The 23,139-nt window shown below is 49.1% G+C and overlaps 3 protein-coding genes across 5 annotated transcripts in view; 1 reads left to right on the top strand and 2 right to left on the bottom strand.

Annotated features, from left to right (window-relative positions):
* The window catches only part of LOC114452823 (NLR family CARD domain-containing protein 3-like), a 1,046,161-nt gene that overhangs the window by 286,049 nt on the left and 736,973 nt on the right, over positions 1 to 23,139 (top strand). The window lies entirely within an intron of this gene.
* On the bottom strand, positions 232 to 4,840 carry LOC114452868 (translocon-associated protein subunit alpha-like). Of its 2 annotated transcripts, XM_028432386.1 has the most exons (10): positions 4,664 to 4,840; positions 3,528 to 3,661; positions 3,332 to 3,428; positions 3,145 to 3,248; positions 2,905 to 3,063; positions 2,741 to 2,817; positions 2,574 to 2,652; positions 2,384 to 2,477; positions 2,132 to 2,146; positions 232 to 1,271 (listed from the first exon to the last, which is right to left on the bottom strand). In XM_028432386.1, exons 1-10 carry the CDS (start codon positions 4,731 to 4,733, stop codon positions 1,204 to 1,206), a joined length of 897 nt encoding a protein of 298 aa, XP_028288187.1. In that variant the 5' UTR covers positions 4,734 to 4,840; the 3' UTR covers positions 232 to 1,203. The 2 variants fall into 2 exon arrangements, with proteins under 2 accessions (XP_028288187.1, XP_028288188.1); XM_028432387.1 differs by lacking the exon at positions 2,132 to 2,146 and having other exon boundaries at positions 236 to 1,271; positions 4,664 to 4,838.
* LOC114452870 (LIM zinc-binding domain-containing Nebulette-like) overlaps positions 5,715 to 23,139 on the bottom strand; it is a 49,874-nt gene continuing 32,449 nt past the window's right edge. Inside the window, exons 5-7 of the mRNA XM_028432391.1 lie at positions 8,260 to 8,437; positions 7,414 to 7,541; positions 5,715 to 7,256 (exon numbers count right to left, since the gene is read on the bottom strand). Coding sequence (XP_028288192.1) covers positions 7,080 to 7,256; positions 7,414 to 7,541; positions 8,260 to 8,437 — 483 coding nt within the window. The 3' untranslated portion in view covers positions 5,715 to 7,079. The remainder of the gene's footprint in view (positions 7,257 to 7,413; positions 7,542 to 8,259; positions 8,438 to 23,139) is intronic.

Below are 23,139 nucleotides of genomic sequence, written 5' to 3'. Positions count from 1 at the left end.
ACATGTGACTATTAAAAAGTCTTAATACATTGTTTAAAGAACAAACTGAAAGTATTTAAATAAGGGTCAAGGAAGAAGCTGCAACATACAGCAAATCATCAAACTTTATTTTCCTGCACATTTAAAAGCAGATAAAAGAAAAGCCTGTTTCTACAAGTGACAGCCCCCCCCCAACCCTCTCCGTGGAGGACGGAGCGCCACCAACAGGCCGAACAGGTGTCTGTTTCAGCAGTGAAAGTCCCCCCGTGGCGCCCCCTAGTGGTAAAAAGGAAACACATACAGTATATAAACACCCCCCCCCCCTCCCCCGCTGAAGCCCGAGCTGTCACTTGAATAAATTAGCAGTAAATTTGCTCAGAGTCCATCAGCCAGTATTTACACCAGAGCTTCGGCCACTTCAACACGATCCAGAGAAGGAAAAACAAACAAACGTTTCTGATTCAAACAAGCTGCAAACAGGAAAACCCTCATGATTTTAGCTTCAGTGCCACCGTCACACGGAGTGTTTGGGTCAAACACACACACCTTAAACGTGTGTGTGTGTTTTAATGGAGAGAAAACAGACGTCCATGTTTGACTGAACATGCTGCAGTTTGTAAAAAGATTTATTTTTCCCATAATTTTAACATGAAATTCCATAAAAAAAAAAAAAAGATCCGAGTGCTGCTACAGGTCGACAGAAGGACGGCTCTGAGGAGAGGAACTGAACGGTGGAGGAGCGAGACTCTACGAAACCAACGAAGAAGAACCGAAGAGAAAAACTGAAAAAATCTCTTAATACAAAAAAAAACAACACGTCAGAGCGCTGAAAGGATTCAAACAGAAAACAATCCTGTGATGATTAACCCCCCCCCACACACACACCAGAGTGAGAGGTAAACAAAAACAAACAATCAATACTGTCTCACAATGATGACATCAGCAGACACCTCACTAAGGCTCTCAAATCAAAAACTCAGAGAATGGTCTGTACTGCCTGGAGGAGGAGCGTCCTCTCCACATCTCAAAAACTGCGTGTGTGTGTGTGTGTGTGTTCAACAGTTTGTAAGTTGAAAGCAGAGAGCCAGCCGTCGCTGTGCTTGGCACTGGTTAAAGTTTCTCAGCAGAAGGCAGAGCTCACAGTCCGCCGCCTCTTCCTCCTCTTCCTCTCCTACTGCGTTTGACCGGTGGGTGGAGTTTTGTCGGCGTGGCATCAGGCGCCCGTCACTCGTCGGAGCCGACCGAGCGCTTCTGACCCCGTTTGCGAGGAGATCTTCTTGGAGACGCTTTGTCTGCAGAGGAAAAAGAAGAGTGTGATGGAGGAAGAACGCCTGCGAGAGAGAGGAGACGCACACCTGATCGATGGCGTCAGCGATAGGAGATAATGCAGTTCTAATCATTGCACAAAAATCAATGATTAAAAAAATGAAAATCAATATTTGCTGCTGGCTCATTCATTGTAGAGTCATAGTTAGATATGTTTAGACTGTTATTCTGTGAGAGTAAACCCCCCCAAACCACCAGATCTGGGAGCATGTCAGCGTGACGAGAGTCTGATCACCTGCAGCCAAAGCTTCAGCCTCCCTCACTTCTCTGCTGACACTTACCAGACTCGGACATTGTTGTTGTTGGAGTTTAATCCACTGTAATCCAGAGTCTAACATCTTAAATAATGGACGACATTACAAAAACAACATATACTATAAAATGTGAGCAGCTGCCAAAAGCTAAAATATTTTTGGTCGACCTACAAAATTCTCCATTTTTGCCTCCAGACAGCAACAAAGTTAAAGGAAATAAAAACGTGAGGACCAAATGAAGCAGAGAGAGTGGAGCACTGCAGATGAGAAGGACAAAGACGTTCTGATGCTGCTGTGGCAGATGAGAACAGCTAGCCTAGCATGTTAGCTGTTAGAGCTTCCATCAGTGTCATGCAGCCAGTTTTAAACATTCCATCTTTGGCAGAATTTGAGGGACAGGTGGTCTGATCGAGGAGGACATTTTAATCTTTAAATAAGGACAGCTGTCATGTTGTTACAACGCCCCAATAGGGAATTAAACTAGGTGTCTGGTTTAGGAACAGAAAGTGCAAACATGCAAGAACACACAAAACGAAAGAAGAGTCCAGTCACACACACACAGCAGACCTCACCTCTGCGACTCTGCACTGAAGACGCAGGAAAACATGACAGCAAGGAAGGCAGAGAGAGAAAGAGAAGAAGGTGAGTGACCGGCATGCACAGTGGAGGTTAAAGGTCATTCTGAAGCAGGAAGAAAACACAGACGCCCGCGCAGGCACGTCAGCCGATTCTGTGAGGAGAGAGAGCTCCGAGGACAAAGAGTTCATGTCATCACGCTCAGGGGTTACACACAGTGTGTGTGTGTGTGTGTGAAGAACACGTACTGATCTGGTTGAGTGTTTCCTGAGGGATCCAGCTCAGGTCAACGCCGTTGTGGCTCGAAGTTCCCATTTCTACCTTTGGAGCTGGGCGCCTCCTCTGCAGACAGACAGACGTATGAGAGGTCGACAGTCACTGGAGAGCTGACAGTCCGGTCAGTCAGCTGTTCAGTTAATGAAATAAAAACATTGATACCTTTCTGGACTCCAGCAGCTGATGGAGGCCGACGACGACGAGCAGCCCGAGGCCGGACAGGAAGATGTACATGAAGATTCTGGGAGAGAAGACGAAGATCACATGAGAAGGAGAGCAGATACGGCGATCGACAAAAGGAAGGTCTGAAAACTAAAATCAAAGCTCACGTTTCTCCATCGAGCCCGTCTTCCTTCTCAGTGATGGTGACGGTCTGGTTGAACACGGCATCCTGGAACACGTTCCCCTGCAGGAGGGAAGAGAGCAAGGAGTGAAGTTTAAGAACTTTAAACAGAATCCAGGTTTTTGAAGAGTTTAACGCCGTCGTCCTTACGCTGCTGTCCTTGTAGTTGAGGTTGATGACGAGTCCGAACGGCCGCCCTCCCATTGGCTCTGCAGGGATAAAGGAGTACTCAAAGGTGGCCTGCCTGCTGGGAGGGACGACGATGCCGAGCTGCAGAGCGGTGAAGTTCTGGATGTAGAACTGGTAATCCTAACGGGACCAAGAGCTCCGTGTCAGAGAGCAGGAAGGTTTGTATTCATTCTTTATTTAGAGTTTACCAGTGATGCACACCTGTGGGTAACGGAACGAAGCGTCCAGAGACTCCACCACGAAGTTCTCGGGCCCTTTGTTGGTGAAGCCGAGCAGGAACTTGACGATGTTGTTGGCTGGGAAGTCTGCAGAGAGAGGAGGACATGGATCAGACTGAGAGCAGCGGAGGAGCGCCCCCCCCCCCTCACTGCACAGAGAACACAGTCACCTTCTCCTTTGACGAAGAGGATGGTGGTGTCGGCGTTGGGGGAAGCCTTCACCTCTCCAACCAGCGCTTCCTCCTCTTCATCTTCTTTTTCTTCCGTCTACACACACAAACACACACGGTTTAGGGATGAGTCTGTGGCTGCTGCAGAGGGCGGCGAGGCGTCCTGCTGATTCATAGGCTCAAACCAATCACCCACCAGTTCTGCATTTTCATCGTCTTCCACTTCTGCCTCGTCATCCTCATCTTCAGCCGTCACATCGTCAACAACATCTTCATCCACAGCCTCAGCCTCCTCATCCTCAGTCAGATCCTGGGCTGTTGCCACCGGCCCTGTACAGCAGGAAAAAGGCTTTATTATGGATCAGACTCCACACCTGTCTGAGACAACTCAAGGAAAACTGAACACGTCCACAAAGCCTTCACAACAAAGCAGGCAAAAGACGCTGAAAGTTTTTTGTTAGTTTGTTTATTCAACAGTAAATCTGAAGGGACACAGAGCCAGAGGTGACATGTACTTTATATCTCTATGAAATATTAATTTGTATGTTTTCTTTATTCACAATATGACATTCAGCTTTGTTATTTAATGCAGCTGCAGCTTTTCAGCTCCTCCTTCAACTGGGCACACTTAAAATCATTGATAACGCAACTGATTGACTGATAAATGTTAGCTTAGCCTGTGGACACCATGCAGCCCGTAGAGTCCACTAACACACAACCAGCTTTAAACAATCACAATGTAAACAGCTCAAAAGTGAACAGCTCATAATAATCGACACTAATAATCTACTTACATCAACTTAGCGGGGATTTTACATAACATTAGCACTTCTGTGTTTATGCTATATTAGCTAGCTAAGCTAACAAAACGGACTTTATCCACTTTGCTGCCCGTGTGTATGTTACTGTTAGCAGCGTACACCACAAATACTGTGGAGTTTCAAAAAGTCCATTTAAAAAGAGTTGACGTTATTAAGTGTCCCAGGCGCTGTTAAATGCGCGTTAACAGACTGCTTAGCTTCATGGCTAAATGCTAACAGTAAGGACACGTCAGTCTAAGCAGGAGGATAAGCTGTTTTCTGGCAAACACTAAACGCCATAAATTATAATATTAGACACTCGCTGTAAGAAAAGACTGGAACAGACGGTGTGCCGCGTTCACACAGACAAGTTTTATATTCAGCGTTTCTTTCGGTTTGCACATGTCAAACGGGGAACGGCCTTCTCCCAGCAGCAGCCACTTAGCTCCGCTGCTAACACTATTAGCATGTTAAAGCTACAGAAGCGTCGGCCCTTTCCGTGCAGCAGAGAGCAGCCGCGCCACACGCTTACCTTTGACGAGGAGAGTCGCCGGGAAGGCTAACAGCAGCAGCAGCAGCAGCTTGGGCAGAAGTTTCATCATTTTCGGGTCGAAATCAGTGCGTTCTCATTCAGTGTCGGTCAGACAGCCAGGCTGTGAACACCGCCGTGCCGCTTCCGTTACAATCACCACGGCGCCTGCGCAGTACATACAGACCAGATGGCGTGTTCCGCCCCCCCCTCAGAGAGCCGCTGTCACCCAGCCTGAACGTAACGTGGTGCGTCAGGTGACGTGATAACTAGTTATCTATATAACTAACTAACTAGTTATCTATATAACTATCTATATAACTAGTTATAATTATATATTAGTTATCTATACAACTAGTTATAGTTAGTCTGAGAGCAGCTTGAGGTTAATCAGCCGCGAGCTTCATACACAAGTTTTAGCGCGAGATCAGTAGACCGGAAGTGAGAAACAATACAACACCGGAAGTGGGAGCTGTTTGGACGCTTTACGTTAGGTGTCATTTAAATTAAAAAAAATAAAAAATAAAAAAAAAATATATATATATATAAAGTTCAAAACAAAGTTCCGAAATCAAAATTAAAAGTATCAATATCAGCGGGAAAATTAGTTTTTAAAAAGTTTTTGAAAATTTAAAATAAACATTCGAGAACAGAACAAATAATTTGTGTAGTTTATTAATGACAAAATAATTAGGTTAATTATTTAAAATAATGTCATTATAGTTTATATAGTGTAACACTTATTTCCTCCCATTAAAAACATTTAAAAACAGTTTGTCGCTGGATGGAACATGCCAATGAAATATACCCAGAATGAATAAAAATATTCTATGTAAAAAAAAATAAAAATGGTGATTTTATTTTCCTTTGAATGAGAAGAGACTTCTGTTGACAGATTTGTTTTATTTCTCCCACATGGAACACACTGCAATTATAATATGGCAAAATAAAACAACTGAGACTGAGTGATACATAATTCAAATAATATGTAAATAAATGTATTATAATCTGTGATGGCATAATGTCTAAACAAAAAAAAACTGCTTTACGGCGGTGACATTAGAAGCCAAAAAAACAAAAGGATTTATAAAATGACACCAAAAATCAACACGTGAATATTCAGTAAATTATGTTCTATTGCATCTAGTATTCATGAAATCAAACATACAAAATGCTCTGCAGCTAGAATAACAAATCATGGCTGAGTGACGGTTTTATATTCAGTACATGACCGCGATGCAATCCACACAGCAAGACAGCAAACCCTAAAAACACCACGTACTGGACACACACAGCAGTAACACACAGACAGGAGCCCCCGTATCAAAATAGTCCGACGTACTCAGTCTGTTCAGAGACATAAAAATAATCATCTGAGAGGAGACGGACAGAACAGAGACACAGTGTGTTAGTTGAGTCCTTTACAAACACAGAGGTTAGTGTTGCTTTCTGCAGAAGTCACAAACTGAAGTAGAGCTGAACACAGATTCAAACTCAGCAAACAGAAAAGATTCAATGTCAGTCGCCTCCACGTCCTGCTTCTACCTTTAGGATCACCCCCCCCCTTCCTTCTCACTCATCTCTGAGACAGAAGGCGGATTTATTTTGCTTTTTTCATCCTTTAAATTTGTGGTGGTGACATACAGTATTTTTTTAAAGGGACAGTTCACCTCAAATTACACAGCGTGTGTGTGTCAGCCTTCTGCACAGTGAGGCGCCCCCACAGGTCCCAGTCTAAGTCTCATCCAGTCCCATTCTCTCAAACTGAAACTCTTCCATGTGGATCCAGCTCTGCAGGACATCGAAAACATGTGAAGGTTTGGGGTGAACTGTCCCTTTAATGTTGTAACTCATCAGATTTAACAAACAGGAAGTAACTGTGCCTTTGTCTTCTCAGTGCTGGGTTAATGCACATCTGGAACCAAGGAAACGTCACTTGACTTGTGTTTCAAATGTTAAACTGAGCTGCACTGAATTCATATTTTTCCATATTTAACTAGTGTGTGTCTCTCCTGTCCTTCCTTCTTCCAGTTTGATTGACAGCATGCTTAACTTCTCCCGGCCTCTTCATCCTCCTCTCCTTCACTTCCTCAGATCCATTTTCACCTGATGTCAGCAGTCTGTGATGTTCACTGTATTCCAGAATATTCTACAGTGAAGCATCCTCCCTCACAGCTTAATGTTTGTGGGGCTGGATTCAGGTCCCTGCTAACAGGGTCTGAGCTCAGCTGAACTGACGCTAAACTTTAAAACAGTCGCGGAAAATATCTGGATGTGTTTTTTACACTGGGACACGTCAATAAAAAAAGAACCCTGAAATGCAAAGAACATCACCAACACCTGCTTCAAACACTGAGGCTGGCTCTCATTCTGAAAACGCCCCCCCCGCCTGACCTCTCCCCTCTCCCTCCTTCCTGCTTTAGTTGCAACACTCCACGTAGTTTGCCGGCAGCATGCCGGACTTGCCGGTCCTCTGCACGGTGCCGTACATCCAGCCCTCGTCGATGGGCTGAGCATTGATGATGACATCACCGTCCCTGAAGGAGACCTCGTCGTGGTCCTGAGCCGCGTAGTCGTAGAGCGCCCGGTAAACACGCTGCAGGCGACACAAAGAGGGCGGGGTTAGACTGATGGGATTACTGTGTGTGTGTCACATGATCAGTCAGTGTTTTGGATGAAATATTTTCAGATCCTCTGTACATGATGCATTCAGGGACCAACAGAACGTTGAGGTTGTGGTCCCAGTCACTCACCATGGTGGCTGAGTGCGGCGGTGAGGTGATGGATCTGACGGACGACATGCTGGTCTGGTGCATGTAGCCGTGATACTGCTGCTGCTGCTGCTGCACGCTCTGATGGTACGCTCCGGGGAGGACAGGAGCTGGGCGAGAGACACAGACACACAGAGGGAGAGAGAGAGGATGAGTGAAACAGTTTGTCTCTCGTCTGCCGTGAACATCACAGAGTCATGTGACGGTTAGATGACAGTGACCGTCATGCAGCACCCTGTAAGCAGACTGAGGTGTACGTTAGTGGGGTTTCTCTGTGGATTACACACTCGTGTGCGTCCGTCACATCGCTGTGAGGCAGAAAGTGATGAGTTCAGGTACCGGGAGTTCCTGCGCTGCTGCTGCGATCACAGAGGTCAGAGGTCAGCGAGCTGAGAGACTGCTGAGAGTGCTGCCTGCTCAGCCTGCGATCGGCACGCTCTGAGGGGCCACCAGAGGGCAGCACAGGTCGGGGGACACAGTGAGGACATACAAACACATCACAACACAAAGAATTAAGTTTTAGACAAGATGAGACATGGAGGGTGGGGGGTGGGGGGCACTCAGGTGAGGTACCAGACATCCTGCGGAGGCTCTTTGACTGAATGTTGTCCTCCAGAGGGTCAAAATCAAAGATGGAGCCTGGGTCTGTCCTCCACACCTTTAGGTCTTCACAGGGTGAGGAAGTGTCATTTTAGAGAGAGGACAACATTTAACACATCCAACAAAACAATCAAACAGAACCCAAACAGAACCCAAATAGTTTGACTTCATCATCTCAGAAAGTATCTGATTCGTTGCTAACTGGAGGATGTAGAACTTGTCACTGACCTACGATGATGCCTCCTGGCCGTCTGTCCATCTCCATCGCCTGGCCGTGGAGCCCCTTGTTGTAGCCAGCCTCTGCCATCATCTGATTGGCTCTCTGGTAGCGCTCCATGCTGGGGTCGTCCAATCCTGGCGTGAAGCCTCGACCGCGCGTCCGCTCGAAGTCCTCGTGGTATTTTGCCTGTTGGAGGACGTGAGCAGGAAACACGTGAGTGTCAGGACCACAGTGCAAAGAGCTGACATACACACACGCACACACACACACACACAGGTCCAGGTGCATTTGGTCAGTGAGCAAATAAAACACACACACAGCATGTAAAAACACTTTATTCATCACTGACACACACTCTCTTGTGGTGGGTGGAGTTAGTATCAGTGCAGCAGTCCCACCCCAGGTGCCGTCACTCATGTTAGCTCCTGCCACTGTCTGAGTGGAAACCACGGCAACCAGGCTGCTACCATGGAGACAGAATCCTGTGACTTCCTGACACGCCTGTACTCAGGTGTGTCCAGCTCAGTGCAGCTCCGCCCCCTGACCTCCTGCAGCCCGCGCTGATACTTCACCTGTTCACACACACACACACACACACAGCTGATTGAGCGTTCTCACACATGTATAAGTGCTGTGTGTGTATGTGAGGATGCGTGTGTGTGTGTGTCTGGTTGTGTGTGTGTGTGTCTTGCCGAGCTGATGTTCTCCTGGTTTTGTCGGACTCTCTCCAGCTCAGGCGTCACTCCCACACTGGTGGCCTTCCCTCCGTTCTGCTTGTATTTGACCTGAAACAAAGACGGACAGGTTCTGATTGGATGAACCATCAGTCACTCACAACTTCAACCAATCAGATGAGAGAAGAAACACAACAAGTGACCAGTCAGTCTGAAAAGTGCAGAAGGGATGCTGAGGCTGATTCTACAAACGATCAAAGCTTCCTCTGATCATCAGTCAGTGTGTGTGTGTGTGTGTGTGTGTGTGTGTGTGTACTCACTGAGCTGATGTTCTCCTGGTTGCGTCGGACTCGCTCCATCTCAGGTGTGTCCATGACAGCGGTGCCACGGCCCACCTCCTCCCTGTACTGAACCTGAACAGAACCAGGGCTAAAGCTCTCAGACAGACACATTAAACCAGAGTGTGTGTGTGTGTGTGTGTGTGTGTTAAACACACGTCACTGATCTTCTTGGCGTTCTCTCTGGCGAGGACGATCTCCGGCGTCTCGGTCACTGATGACATCAGTCCTCTCATCAGCTTGGAGTCCCAGCAGTACCTCAGCTAGGGGGCGACAGAGCGCTGTGAGTGTGTGTATGTGTGCGTTTAAAGCTGACAGTAGATCAGGACGAAGGTAGGTGTGTGTGTGTGTGTGTGAGGGGGCGGGCTCACCGAGCTGACGTGTCTCTGATTGGCTCTGACTCGCTCCATCTCTGGAGTTTCTGACAGCATGCTGTAGCTTCCCTTCAGACGCTCCGCCTCGTCCTTGTACTTCTTCTACAGAGAGGCAGAGAGCTGTAAGCATGACTGTGTGTGAGTACACACACACACACACACACACACACACACACACACACACAGACACACACCTGGCTGTAGATGTCTTTAAGGTAGGAGGCATGCAGCAGTTCAGGTGTATCTGTGAGCATCCCATACGAGTTCTCTCTGAGCGCCTCGGTCTGTTTGTAGGACCTCTGCAGCACACACACACACACACACACACACACGCTGTAAACACAGTGATGACATGAATCCAGCACGTCAGCGCTGTGATACCTGACTCTGGATCTCTGAGGCTCTCTTGGCTCGCTGTATCTCCAGCACGTCGGCGCTCAGCTCCATCCCTTTACCCAGAATCTCCGTCTCCAGATCCCTGCGGTACTCTTTCTGTGGACGCACACAGCTCTGCTCACACACACACACAACCTTTCAAAACAGCGTGCGTGTGTGTGTGTGTGTTTTACCTGGTTCAGTATCTGACCGGCTTTTTTAACCCTCAGCAGCTCAGGCGTCTCCTCAAGGCCGACACCTGATAAGCCCCGCCCCTTCACTTCCTGCTCCAGGTCCTTCCTGTACTCCTTCTACAAAGATGGAGGCACACAAGGTTTCCTCACATCCAGCTGACGGTGCCAAAAGGCCTCCACAGGTGTCAGTTATTCACCAAAACATTCCAATGAATAACCTATCCACACCACAACAACCTTCACCTCTTCAGATGGGAGTGTGTGTGTGTGTGTGTGTGTGTGTGTGTGTGTGTTACCTCGCTCAGCAGGCTGCTGGCATGGCGGGCTGTCAGGTATCCCGGCGTTTGGTCTACGTCCACCAAGGCTTTACCCTTCATCTGCTCCTCATAGTCTTTTCTGTACTCCCTCTGAGAGACAGGAGAGACACACAGACACACACACAACAGAGACACACAGACACACACACAGCAGGGACAGAGAGACACACAGACACACACACAGCAGAGGCACACAAAGACACACAGCAGGGACAGAGAGACACATGGAGACACACACACACAGCAGAGACACACACACACACAGCAGGGACAGAGAAATGCACAGACACACACACAGCAGAGACACACACACACAGACACACACACAGACACACAGCAGGGACAGAGAGACACACAGGAGAGACACAGCAGAGCAGACACACAGACACACACCAGTGACACATAGAGACACACAGGAGAGACACAGCAGAGCAGAGACACACAGACACACACCAGTGACACATAGAGACACACAGCAGGGACAGAGATTAAACCAGTGTGTGTGTGTGTTAACATTTATGACGCTATGACACAGAGGACATGTGGGACAGACCTGCTGAGTGACCCAACACAGTTTTATGCAGTAAAGAGCCTGATAACTTCATCATGGTGTCACTCCTTCTATTTTACATTTCTACATTGTTCCTTGTTTTATTAATATTCCAGTCTGCTGGACCCTCTGAGTGTACAGATAAAGACACACACACACACACACACACTGACAAACACACACACACACACACTTTTTACCTCACTCTGCATCTTCTGAGCTTCTTTGGACACTTTGTATGTCTGAGTGTCTCCAAACTCCATCTGAGAGCGACCTTTAGTCTTCTCATACTCCTCTCTGTACTTCACCTGAAACCCCCAACACACACCCCGTCACACACAACAGAGCAAGTCTACCAGAGGATACAAGCCTGTGTGTGTGTGTGTGTGTGTAAAACCTGGCTGTGCAGCACTGCGTTCTCCTTGTGGTGGAGCTGTTCAGCTGTGTCCAGAGCGATGTGGTAGTGAGCCTTCGTTTGCTCGTACTTCTTCTTGTACTCCACCTGATCTCTCACACACACACACACACACACACACACACACTGGTAAACCTCAGGTAAAATCCTCCCTAGAGCTCATGATATGTGGACATGGTGCAGACTTTAATTTTGATGGGTTCAACTTAATGTGTACACATTCTTCTAAAAACACTTCCTGTGTTTTAAAGTGAAGCAAAGTGACTGTGCTGTGTGTGTGTGTGTGTGTGCTGTGTGTGTGTGCTGTGTGTGTGCTGTGTGTGTCTGTGCTGTGTGTGTGTGCTGTGTGTGTGCTGTGTGTTTTAGCATGCTGCGCAGTGCTTTACGTTGCTCTGCAGCCTGCTGGCGTGCAGGGCGTGCTCCAGCTGCAGGAGGTTCGGCAGGTCTGAGGACCCTTCTGGTTTCTGGTTGGTTTTGTACTTCACCTGGAGGACAGAGGACAGAGGACAGAGGACAGAGGACACGTTAGAGGTTAGAGGTCAGGGCATTCCCACCAAAACATCTCAGTGAGCAGGCGAACACATTCTAAATGGATCGCTGGATGTTTTTTCAGGCTGATTTGGCGCCGGCCTCGGTTCCAGTTTGTCTCCTTCAGGGATCCGGACTGTGTGAGTCTGTTGTGTGCAGCGTTCCTGAACACCAGGCAGCGTTCACACAACAAGCTGTTACATAACTCGGTGAAGTGGGAAGGCTCTGTTCTGTGGCTGTGTGGGCAGCAAGAAGGCTAAAACTGAACATCTCTGAGGGTGTGTGTGTGTGTGTGTGTGTGTGTGTGTGTGTGTGTGTGTTTGCGTGTGTGTGTGTGTGTGTGTGAGTGAGTGTGTGTGTTTGTGTGTGTGTAACCTGTTCAACTTCTCCCGCTTTCATCCCACAGTCCCTCTCCATTTGCCTTAGAAAGGTTGCCATGGTTACGTCCACACAACAAACAGAGGGTGTGTGTCAAGTGAACCACACACACACACACACAGCTTGTTTCTTTGGACTCTGCGGTAGAACACAGTTCTGCTGAATCATGTTTATATGATTGTTTTTTTATGTTTTATTGTTGATGTTTGTTTCATATTTTGCTCCATGTGTGTGTAAATAAATAATCTTAATCTCAGTTTAGTGTTACCGGCTGTGCCCTGGTACGCAGCGGGTCATGTGACGCTCACCTGACTGGCCAGAGCAGCGGCAGCCTGCGTGTGCTTGAAGGACAGACAGTCCAGGGGGTTGTACTGAGGCCTCTGGCCCTTTAAATGTCTGTCAAAGTTCTCCTTATATTTCACCTGCAGGAGAGAGAGCAGGGCTGATCATCCAACTGATCATCATCCACACCATGATGTCGTTCTCCATCCCTGGCCCAGTGCATGCTGGGAAAGCTGTGTGTGTTACCTGGCTGGAGAGCTTTGAGACCTCTTTGGCGTGCTGGATGTCGGTTCTATCCAGAAGGGAGCCGTCGCTGTAAACAGGCTGCTTGGTGGTACTCTTATAGGCCACCTACACACACACACACACACACACACAAACACACACACACACGTGTGTGTAGAGCACTCACTTACATAATGACATTTCAGTGTTAACAGCAGAACACTTTCTATTATTAATCAGCATCTCTGCTTGGAGAACAGAGCTGTTGTCATGGAAATCATGTTGGACAGGACGTGGTTACATATCCTCACACACACACACACAGACTCACGTCGCTGGCCAGTTTAGCGGCGTTGGTGGCGTTGAGGATGTCGGGCCTGTCAGGCGCCGTGTTGTAGTGATGAAGCTCCTCCTTTCCTTTTCTGTAGCTGACCTGAGAGCAGCGGAGGACACGACGTCACAGCATGAAGACACAACGAGGGCGAAGAGGAGACCTTAAAGGAGCAGCGTGCAGCTGTAACCTCTGTCCTGATGGGGGCGCTGCTGTTTCTGATGTGCTTTAATTCACGTATGGCGAGGCTTACCGCACAGAGCTGATCCTTCCTCTATGGTTGGACAGATCCCACACTAGCTCACTACACCATCTACTGGTTTAAAGTGGTATTCCACTGTGACGTGGTCCACGGCTAGCTTATTGATAACTTCAGCTCACTTCTGCAGTCTACTGGTGTTTTTAAACTAGCTGCTCCTTTAAGTTGTCTCCCTCATAACATTCTGTTGTGTTGTGCTGTGTTGTGTGTCTTTACATCGCTCTGGTTCTTGTTGACCTCCATGGCGTGCTCCACCTCAGGCAGCGTCTTCATGTTGGTGTAGGTGGACTTCCCCTTCTCTCGATTGTACTTCTCCTTATAGAACTTCTGCAGAGAGACCGACAGGAACAGGAAGTGAACAAAACTCTCGCTAATTCACGACAAATCAGATCAGTAGAGGATCAAGGTAAAGGTCTGTGTGTCTGTGTGTGTCTGTGTGTGTCTGTCTGTCTGTGTGAGTCTGTGTGTGTGTGTCTGTCTGTGTGAGTCTGTGTGTGTCTGTCTGTGTGTGTGTGTGTGTGTGTCTGTGTGTGTGTGTCTGTCTGTGTGAGTCTGTGTGTGTGTGTCTGTCTGTGTGAGTCTGTGTGTGTCTGTCTGTGTGTGTGTGTGTGTGTCTGTGTGTGTGTGTCTGTCTGTGTGAGTCTGTGTGTGTGTGTCTGTGTGTGAGTCTGTGTGTGTCTGTGTGTGTGTGTGTGTGTCTGTGTGTGTGTGTGTGTGTGTGTTTGTGTGTGTGTCTGTGTGTGTGTCTGTATGTGTGTGTCTGTGTGTGAGTCTGTGTGTGTGTGTGTCTGTGTATGTGTGTATGTGTGAGTCTCTGTGTGTGTGTGTGTGTGTGTGTCAGTGTGTGTGTGTGTAAGCAGGTCAGATAATCCACAGATCTGATCTGATAGTGTGTCAGTGTTGTGGCCGCCTGGCTGCTGTTGTGTAGCTGGTCTACGTTACACGCTCCAGTTAGCGTTACATTGCTCGGTCAGCAGACATGAAACCCGAGGAGCGCCGGGTCGGTGTCCCAGTTCACCCGCAGCTTCCATGTTCTGCCCTGAGGCCGGCTGACACCGACCCATCACCTCCTCTGCAGACACGGCTCCTACGTCTGGCTCAGTGTAACGCCTCTCATGCTTTATTGTCTTCTTTAAATCCTTGTCATGACATCACAGTGTGTTTCCTCTGCACTGTTGTGTTGTGTGTCAGAGTGTTGTGTAGTTGAACAGTCTCTGTATTCTGTGTATTCTCTCATAATCTCTGCTGCACAGTTTAATGTGAGAGCTGAGTGGATTTATATCAGCGCTTCTTCCCGAGGTGTCATCTTCAGCTGTGAAGATGTGTCTAACCCAGTTTATGAGCCTCAGCCTACCAGTGCTGTGTGTGTGTCTGCGTGTGTGTGTGTCTGTGTGCTGTGTGTGTGTGTTGTAGGTCAGTGTCTGTGTGTGTGTCTGTGTGCTGTGTGTGTGTGTGTGTCTGCGTGTGTGTCTGTGTGTCTGTGTGTCTGTGTGTGTGTGTCTGTGTGCTGTGTGTCTGTGTGTGTGTGTCTGTGTGCTGTGTGTGTGTCTGTGTGCTGTGTGTGTGTGTTGTAGGTCAGTGTCTGTGTGTGTGTCTGTGTGCTGTGTGTGTGTGTGTCTGCGTGTGTGTGTGTCTGTGTGTCTGTGTGTGTGTGTCTGTGTGCTGTGTGTCTGTGTGTGTGTGTCTGTGTGCTGTGTGTGTGTGTGTGTCTGTGTGCTGTGTGCTGTGTGTCTGTGTGTGTGTGTCTGTGTGCTGTGTGTCTGTGTGTGTGTGTCTGTGTGCTGTGTGTCTGTGTGTGTGTGTGTGTCTGTGTGCTGTGTGTGTGTGTTGTAGGTCAGTGTCTGTGTGTGTGTCTGTGTGCTGTGTGTGTGTGTGTGTCTGCGTGTGTCTGTGTGTCTGTGTGTGTGTGTCTGTGTGCTGTGTGTCTGTGTGTGTGTGTCTGTGTGCTGTGTGTCTGTGTGTGTGTGTCTGTGTGCTGTGTGTGTGTGTGTGTCTGTGTGCTGTGTGTGTGTGTGTGTCTGCGTGTGTGTGTGTCTGTGTGTGTGTGTCTGTGTGCTGTGTGTGTGTCTGTGTGTGTGTGTCTGTGTGCTGTGTGTCTGTGTGTGTGTGTCTGTGTGCTGTGTGTCTGTGTGTGTGTGTGTGTGTGCTGTGTGTCTGTGTGTGTGTGTGTCTGTGTGCTGTGTGTGTGTGTTGTAGGTCAGTGTCTGTGTCCTCAGGCTGTAGAGCACGTCACAGCTGCTCCCTCTGTTCATGCTTCTGCAGACAAAATGATACCAACACACGCACTGTGTGTGTGTGTGAGAGTGTGTGTGTGTTAAAGTGAGACAGGATGGTGGGGCGTTTAAGTGCCTCCATCTGCTCTGTAAGCTGGGAATCTGTAGCATCTTCACCTCATCATCATCTAGTTTCAGCGCTGATTTTATTCACTCCCATTAAAAAAACTCTAAATTTAAAGAGTCCACACACACACACACACTCTGCCTGCTCTCTGCTGAGTGTGTGGAGCAGCAGGACTTCATCATGGTTAAACACATGTTAATTTAGGGTTAAGGCCTCTGGACTCACGTCGCTCTGCGTCTTGCTCAGCTCCTTGGCGAAGGCGGTCTCGATGGTCTGGGGCATCTGAGCGTACAGACAGCAGCCGGCTTCTTTCTTCCCCGCCTCCTTGTATGAGTTCTGAGACACGACAACCAGTCAGCAGCTGCATGTGTCCCCATGACAGCAGGTTAGAACAGTAACGGCTCACCTCACTGCAGAGCTGAGTCTGCTCTTTGGCGTGTTGAGTGTCTTTGGTCTCCGGCAGCAGAGAGTACAGGCTGTTAGCCAGCTCCTTCCGGCCAGCCTCCTTATATTTACTCTGGGAGCAGATACACAGAATCAATGAAGGCATCAACAGCATTGTGTTTAGAAGGTCTGAGGCCTCCGTCTGAGCTGAGCTGCAGACCAGGTGGGGAGACTTTCTAATGACCAGAAGACCCAATCATTCAAACAACAGCATCACACCCACATATTTTACATTTTACATCATTTATCATCCGTCCATCGCCTGCTCCATCTCCAGGGTCGGGTCATGGGGGCAGCAGCCTCAGCAGTGAAGCCCAGCCTCTCAGCCGCTGGGTCTGCCCCGAGACGCCTCCCCAGGTGGATCGGATGCTCGGAACATCCCAGCCAGGATATATCAATTATGAGTGTATAGCACACACACACACACACACACACACACACACACACCTGGCTGTGTGTCTCAGCCATCTCTTTGACAAACTGTGTCTCCAGAGTTTCAGGCAGCAGTGAGTACAGAGTGTGTGGCAGCTCCTCTTTGTCCTTCTTGTACTTCGCCTGGAAGAATAAACACACACACACACATTTACAGCTATCAGCTGAATAAAACTGACTGTGTGTGTGTGTCTGTGTGTGTGCAGGATGCTGCGTGTCACCTCGCTCTGCAGCTCTGAGATCTGCTTCACAAACTCCATCTCTTTGGTCTCGGGCATCTGGTGGAACACGGTGCTGCTGATCTCCTGTCGGCCTTTCTGCTTGTATTTGTTCTGGAACACACACACACAGACACAGACACAGACACACACACACACACACACAATAAGCACATGACTGTGAGCTCCTGTTTGTGGTTGCTGCTCCACCCACCTCGCTCTGCAGCTCCATGGCAGCCTTAGCCAGCTTCACCTGCTCTGTGTCGGGCAGCAGGGAGTACAGGCAGCTGCTCAGCTCCTTCCTCGCCTCCTTATACTTCACCTGAAGAGTGAGAATATGTTGTCAGAAACAGACAGACAAATGTTCGTAGAGATGACACATCATCTGTCAGACGTGGTCCCATCACACACTCTAATCAAACATGAGCACGTGTGTGTCTGTACCTGACTCTGCAGCTCCGTGGCCTCCTTGGCGTGCTGCGTCTCCAGAGTCTCGGGCAGCCGATGGTACAGACAGCTGCTCGCCTCCTTCCTGCTCGCCTCCCTGTATTTGGCCTGAAGTCACGAACATGTGTTAGCTGCTGTTCCCTCTCTGCTCCTGGCGTTCATTTCAGGAAACTCTCACCTCGCTCTGCAGCTCAGAGACGCTTTTAGCTAACTGAGTCTCAGCAGTTTCTGGCAGCTGTGAGTAGAAGCTCTGACAGAGGCTCCTCATCCCGTCCTCTCTGTACTTACTCTGCACAGACAGACAGACAGACAGACAGCTGGGACACTCCTCACTCTGTCCCTTGTGTGTGTGTGTGTGTGTGTGTGTGTTCACCTCGCTCTGCAGGTCGGACATCTTGGCGGCGAGCTGCGTCTCGGCCGTCTGCGGCAGCTGAGCGTACAGACTCGATGCCATGGTCTGCTTCCCGCTCTGCTTGTACTTATTCTGAAGGAAAATATTAAACAACAATTACACACAAAATGTCGCCGGCTCATTTATTCCTAAATAATCATGAATAAAATATACTTCATCAAACACCAGTTAGATTCTGACTGAGTCATTTAGCTGCATGTTGCACGCTGTGTGAGGAGGTTAGTCACATGACCCTGAACCGGATGCTCGTCCTGTAGTGTGGATCACAGATGTGTGCACCTGGCTCTGCAGCTCAGTGACCTCCTTCACACGCTGCGTCTCCAGAGTCTCCGGCAGGCCGTGGTACAGCGAGCTGCTGGCCTCCCTCCTCCCCGCCTCCCTGTACCTGACCTGCAGGGGAAAGAGTCAGTCAGACAGACAGGCAGGCAGACAGACAGACACACAGACAGGTAGACAGGCAGACACACAGACAGGTAGACAGACAGACAGACAGACAGACAGACAGACAGACAGGTAGACAGACAGACACACAGACAGACAGATAGACAGACAGACAGGCAGACAGACAGACAGACAGACACACAGACAGGTAGACAGACAGACTGACAGACAGACAGACAGACAGACAGACAGGCAGGCAGGCAGGTAGACAGACAGACAGACAGACAGGTAAACAGACAGACAGACAGACAGACAGGTAAACAGACAGACAGGCAGACAGACAGGTAAACAGACAGACAGGCAGACAGACAGACAGACAGACAGGTAAACAGACAGACAGGCAGGCAGGCAGACAGACAGACAGACAGGTAGACAGACAGACAGACAGACAGGCAGACAGACAGACAGGCAGACAGACAGGCAGGCAGGGGGAAGTCTCCTGCAGCCCTGCAGTGGGTGTGTGTCTGATAACAGCACCAGAATAGACAGCAGCAGGCTGTTTATCTGTGCTGTTTACGTGCTGGAGTGTGTGAGAGGGAACACACACACACACACACACACCTCTGTTTGTCCCTACACTGAAAGACACACATTGTCCTGAGCCTGTGTGTCTCTAAAACCTCTGGGAACCCGTCTGTGGGTCCTTTACATCGCTCTGAGTCACAGACAAATGCAGGTCAGACAGAGACTCTCTGAATGTTGGTCATGTGACTCCATCATGGCTTCCTGCTGGTTGCTGAGGAGGGCGGGACTTTGTGTTTTTACACAATATTTTTTAGAGGATTTTTAACTTGTAGAACTGAGAAGTGGAGACCCTCTGACGGACTGACACAGAGTGTGTTCATGCTGTGTCCTCACCTCGCTGTGTGTCTCAGCCATCTCTTTGACAAACTGTGTCTCCAGAGTTTCGGGCAGCAGTGAGTGCAGAGTGTGTGGCAGCTCCTCTTTGTCCTGCTTGTACTTCACCTTAAAACAACAAAACAAGAAAATGTCGTACTTATTCATTAAATCCAAATATAAACAGAGAGCCCCCTGTGTGATGCGTTCAGGGTCCTCACCTCGCTCTGTATCTCTGACATCTGCTTGGCGAAATGCGTCTCTGCCGTCTCAGGGAGCAGTGAGTACAGGTTCCTGCTGATCTGCTTCTTACCCTCTTCTTTGTATTTAACCTAAGACAAAACACATGTGACCAAACTGAGCATGCTCACTCCGCACAGGCACACGTATAACACATTTAAAGTCCGTGTGTCCCTCACCTCGCTGTAGACGTCTCTCAGCTCTTTAGCCAGCTGCGTCTCCGTGGTGACAGGCAGCTGATGATACAGAGAGCCGCTCGCCTCCTTCTTACTGTCCTCTCTGTACTTCACCTACAACAACACACACAACTCTGAGCTTTCTGGGAGCATGAAGTCCTCAAACACACCCTCCATCATGTCTGCAGTCAGAGGAGTGCAGAGTGTTGGTTTTTACTGAAACTCTTTATTTTTAGAGGATTTTCATTGTAGCCAGCTTGAATTTTGAGTCTGTTGCTATTGTCTGCCACACATGGTGCCTTCAGGTACCATCAGAAAGTGGTAACATACCTGACTCTGCAGCTGTGAGACCTCTTTAGCGTGCTGTGTGTCCAGAGTTTCAGGCAGCTTTGAGTACAGACAGCTGGCCACGCCCTTTTTACCGGCCTCTTTGTATTTGGTCTGAAAAGGAAACAGATTCCATCAGACGTCACGTTTAAGTCAGAGGGAACAACTTCTGTCACAGTTTATTTAACCGTACCTCGCTCTGTATGTCAGATACAGCCTTAGCGAACTGGGTTTCGTTGGTCTGTGGGAGCTGAGAGTAAACACTGACCGTCTGACTCCTCTTCCCACTTTCCTTATATCTGTTCTACACATCAGAAGACAAGAAACACGTTAAAACCACACGCCGCCCTCCGTGCTACAGCAAAAACATCCAAACCCTGAAGCAACGTTTCCGGAAAAACACATTTCACTGCTTTCTGTACCTCGCTCTGCATTTCTGTCATCTCTCGGGCAAACTGTGTCTCTGCTGTTTCGGGGAGCTGAGCGTACAGAGACGACGTCATCTCCTTCCTCCCCGCGTCCGAGTACTTTTTCTGTACAGAGAAAGCAAAGGTGAGGATGCACCCGCACGGCGCTGGACGAGGCTCATGTGGTCGTGTTAGTACTAATGTATGAATTCATCGAGAAAAAGAGAAGAGACGCGTCCTGTTTCATTAGAAGCGAGCGTGACCTTTGACCTCTGATCACTTCATCTAGAACTCACCACGCAGTGAGTGGTGAAAAATCAATCTTTACAAGATGAAGGGCAGAAACACACAGCGACGCGGCGCCTCACCTCGCTCTGCAGCTCCGTCGCTTCTTTGGCGTGTTTGGTCTCCAGAGTTTCGGGCAGTTTGGAGTAAAGAGACGCCGCCGCCTGCTGCTTCGCTGCCTGCTTATACTTCACCTGACACACACACACACTTACAATCAGCACAGTCTGTTTTTAAACTCTCATCTTTGCTGACCACTGTTATCAGCTCTGCAGCCTATAGGCAGTGACCACTCAGTGACATCAGCAGGCAGATTTATCAGCTGTCAGCCAATGAGGTTCCAGCTTCATGACCTGACTGACCACACGGTGTGTCTCCCTCCTCCTGCTGCAGACATGCTGAAATGTTCCTCAGCCTGTGCTTCGACTGGCTGTAGGAACATGTTCCGACACAGACTGATGTGAATGAAACAAGGACGCTGAATAAACAGCGACCACGATCACATAAAAACCTGCTGTGTCCTCACCTCGCTGTGTGTCTCAGCCATCTCTTTAACGAACTGTGTCTCCAGAGTTTCGGGCAGCAGTGAGTGCAGAGTGTGTGGCAGCTCCTCTCTGTCCTGCTTGTACTTCACCTTAAAACAACAAAACGATCTGTGAGCAGACAGAAAGACACCGAGAGACATGAGAGGAAGAATCAGAGAGGAAGAACCTCGCTCTGGATCTCCGACATCTGTTTGGCAAAATGTGTCTCGGCGGTCTCAGGCAGGAGGTGATAGAGGGACGAGGACGTCTCCTTCTTACAGCCCTGCTTATATTTCACCTGCAACACATGACAGACAGACAGAGAGACAGAAGGACAGGCAGACAGACAGAGAGAGAGACAGAAGGATGGACAGACAGGCAGACAGACAGACAGACAGACATACAGGCAGACAGAGAGACAGACAGAGAGACAGGCAGGCAGGCAGACAGACAGAGAGACAGAAGGACAGACAGACAGGCAGACAGACAGACAGAAGGACAGACAGACAGGCAGACAGACAAACAGAAGGACAGACAGAAAGACAGACAGTGTTACGAAGGTCCAATGATTCTTACAGTCGAGTTTGAACATGTTTACTGAACTCCTCCTGCTCAGAGACTTCCAGCAGGTGGAGGACAGACTCTGTCTCCTTCTCTGACTGGACTGTGCTGTGAGTGTTTGGGTCACCTGACTCTGGAGCTCCGTCACCTCTTTGGCCAGCTCGGTCTGGAGGGTTTGAGGAAGGCTGGAGAACAACGTGGACGGCAGCTCCTTCTGCACGTCCTCTTTGTACTTGACCTGCAGGGACGACAGGACGGGGGTCCTTACACTTCTAAAGACTTCTGTGTGTCTGTGTGTGTGTGTCTGTCTGTGTGTGTCTCTGTGTGTGTCTGTGTGTGTGTGTGTGTGTGTGTGTGTGTGTCTCTGTCTATGTGTGTGTGTGTCTGTCTGTCTGTGTGTGTATCTGTGTGTCTCTCTCTGTGTGCGCCCCCACCTGGCTCTGTATCTGAGAGGCCAGCTTGGCGTGTTGAGTTTCCAGAGTCTCTGGCATCACAGAGTACAAACAGCTGCCGGCCTCCTGCCGCCCTGACTTCTTATACTTTGCCTGAAAATACAAAAATTCCAATGTTTGATGCAGGACTACAATCAGAGTGGCTCCCTCCTTCCTTCCCGTCCTCTCAGTCTCACCTCGCTCTGCAGCTCAGAGACACTTTTGGCAAACAGAGTCTCAGCGGTTTCTGGCAGCTGTGAGTACACGCTGTGAGACAGGCTCCTCAGGCCGTCCTCCTTGTATTTGTTCTGCAGTCAGAGACAGAAATCATCTCATCACAGGAAGCTGGTCCATCATGAAGCCAGCGGCCCACTCCGCAGTGCATCACCACAGAGCTCCGCTCCGGTCTGAGGGCGCCGGTCTTACCTGGCTCTGCAGGTTGCTGAGCTCTCGGGCGAGCTGGGTCTCCAGAGTGTCGGGCAGCTGATGGTAAACAGGACACGGCAGCTGCTTCTTAACAGCCTCTTTATACAAGACCTGCAGACACAGAGGGGACATAAACAAAGTTTGTTGTTTTCATATAAACTGCACTTTAAACTGGTTCGATCAGAACTGATACCAGAACTTATCATCATCTGTGTGTACCTGACTCTGCAGCAGCGACGCCTCCCTCGCCTGCTGCGTCTGCAGGGTTTCAGGGAGTCGGTGGTACAGAGACGTGGACGCCTGCTTCTTCGCAGCCTCTTTGTATTTAGCCTGAAGGAAACCATGAGAACTCAGATCAGATCAGGAACAGGACGTCTTGTGGAGGACTTTAGGAGTTCTGAGCTCATGCATTCAGACGCGGTCCCACCTCACTCTGCATCTCTGCCAGCTCCTTGGCATGCTGAGCGTCGGGGGTGTCGGGCAGCAGGGAGTACAGGTTCACACTCATCTCCTTCTTACCGTCTTCTTTGTATTTGACCTTAAAACACAGGCAGAGGGATGAGGACAGAGGTGGAGGAGGGTTCACCCTGCAGCTGGTGGAGGTGAAGCCGTACCTCACTGAGCAGCTCCGTCTGCTGCCTGACAAACTGGGTGTCCAGGGTTTCAGGCATCAGGTGGTACAGGCTGGAGCCGTCTGAGC

The sequence above is a fragment of the Parambassis ranga genome, chromosome 20 (genome assembly GCF_900634625.1).
Source record: "Parambassis ranga chromosome 20, fParRan2.1, whole genome shotgun sequence".
NCBI lineage: Eukaryota > Metazoa > Chordata > Actinopteri > Ambassidae > Parambassis > Parambassis ranga.
This window is presented reverse-complemented; position numbering and strand designations above follow the sequence as displayed.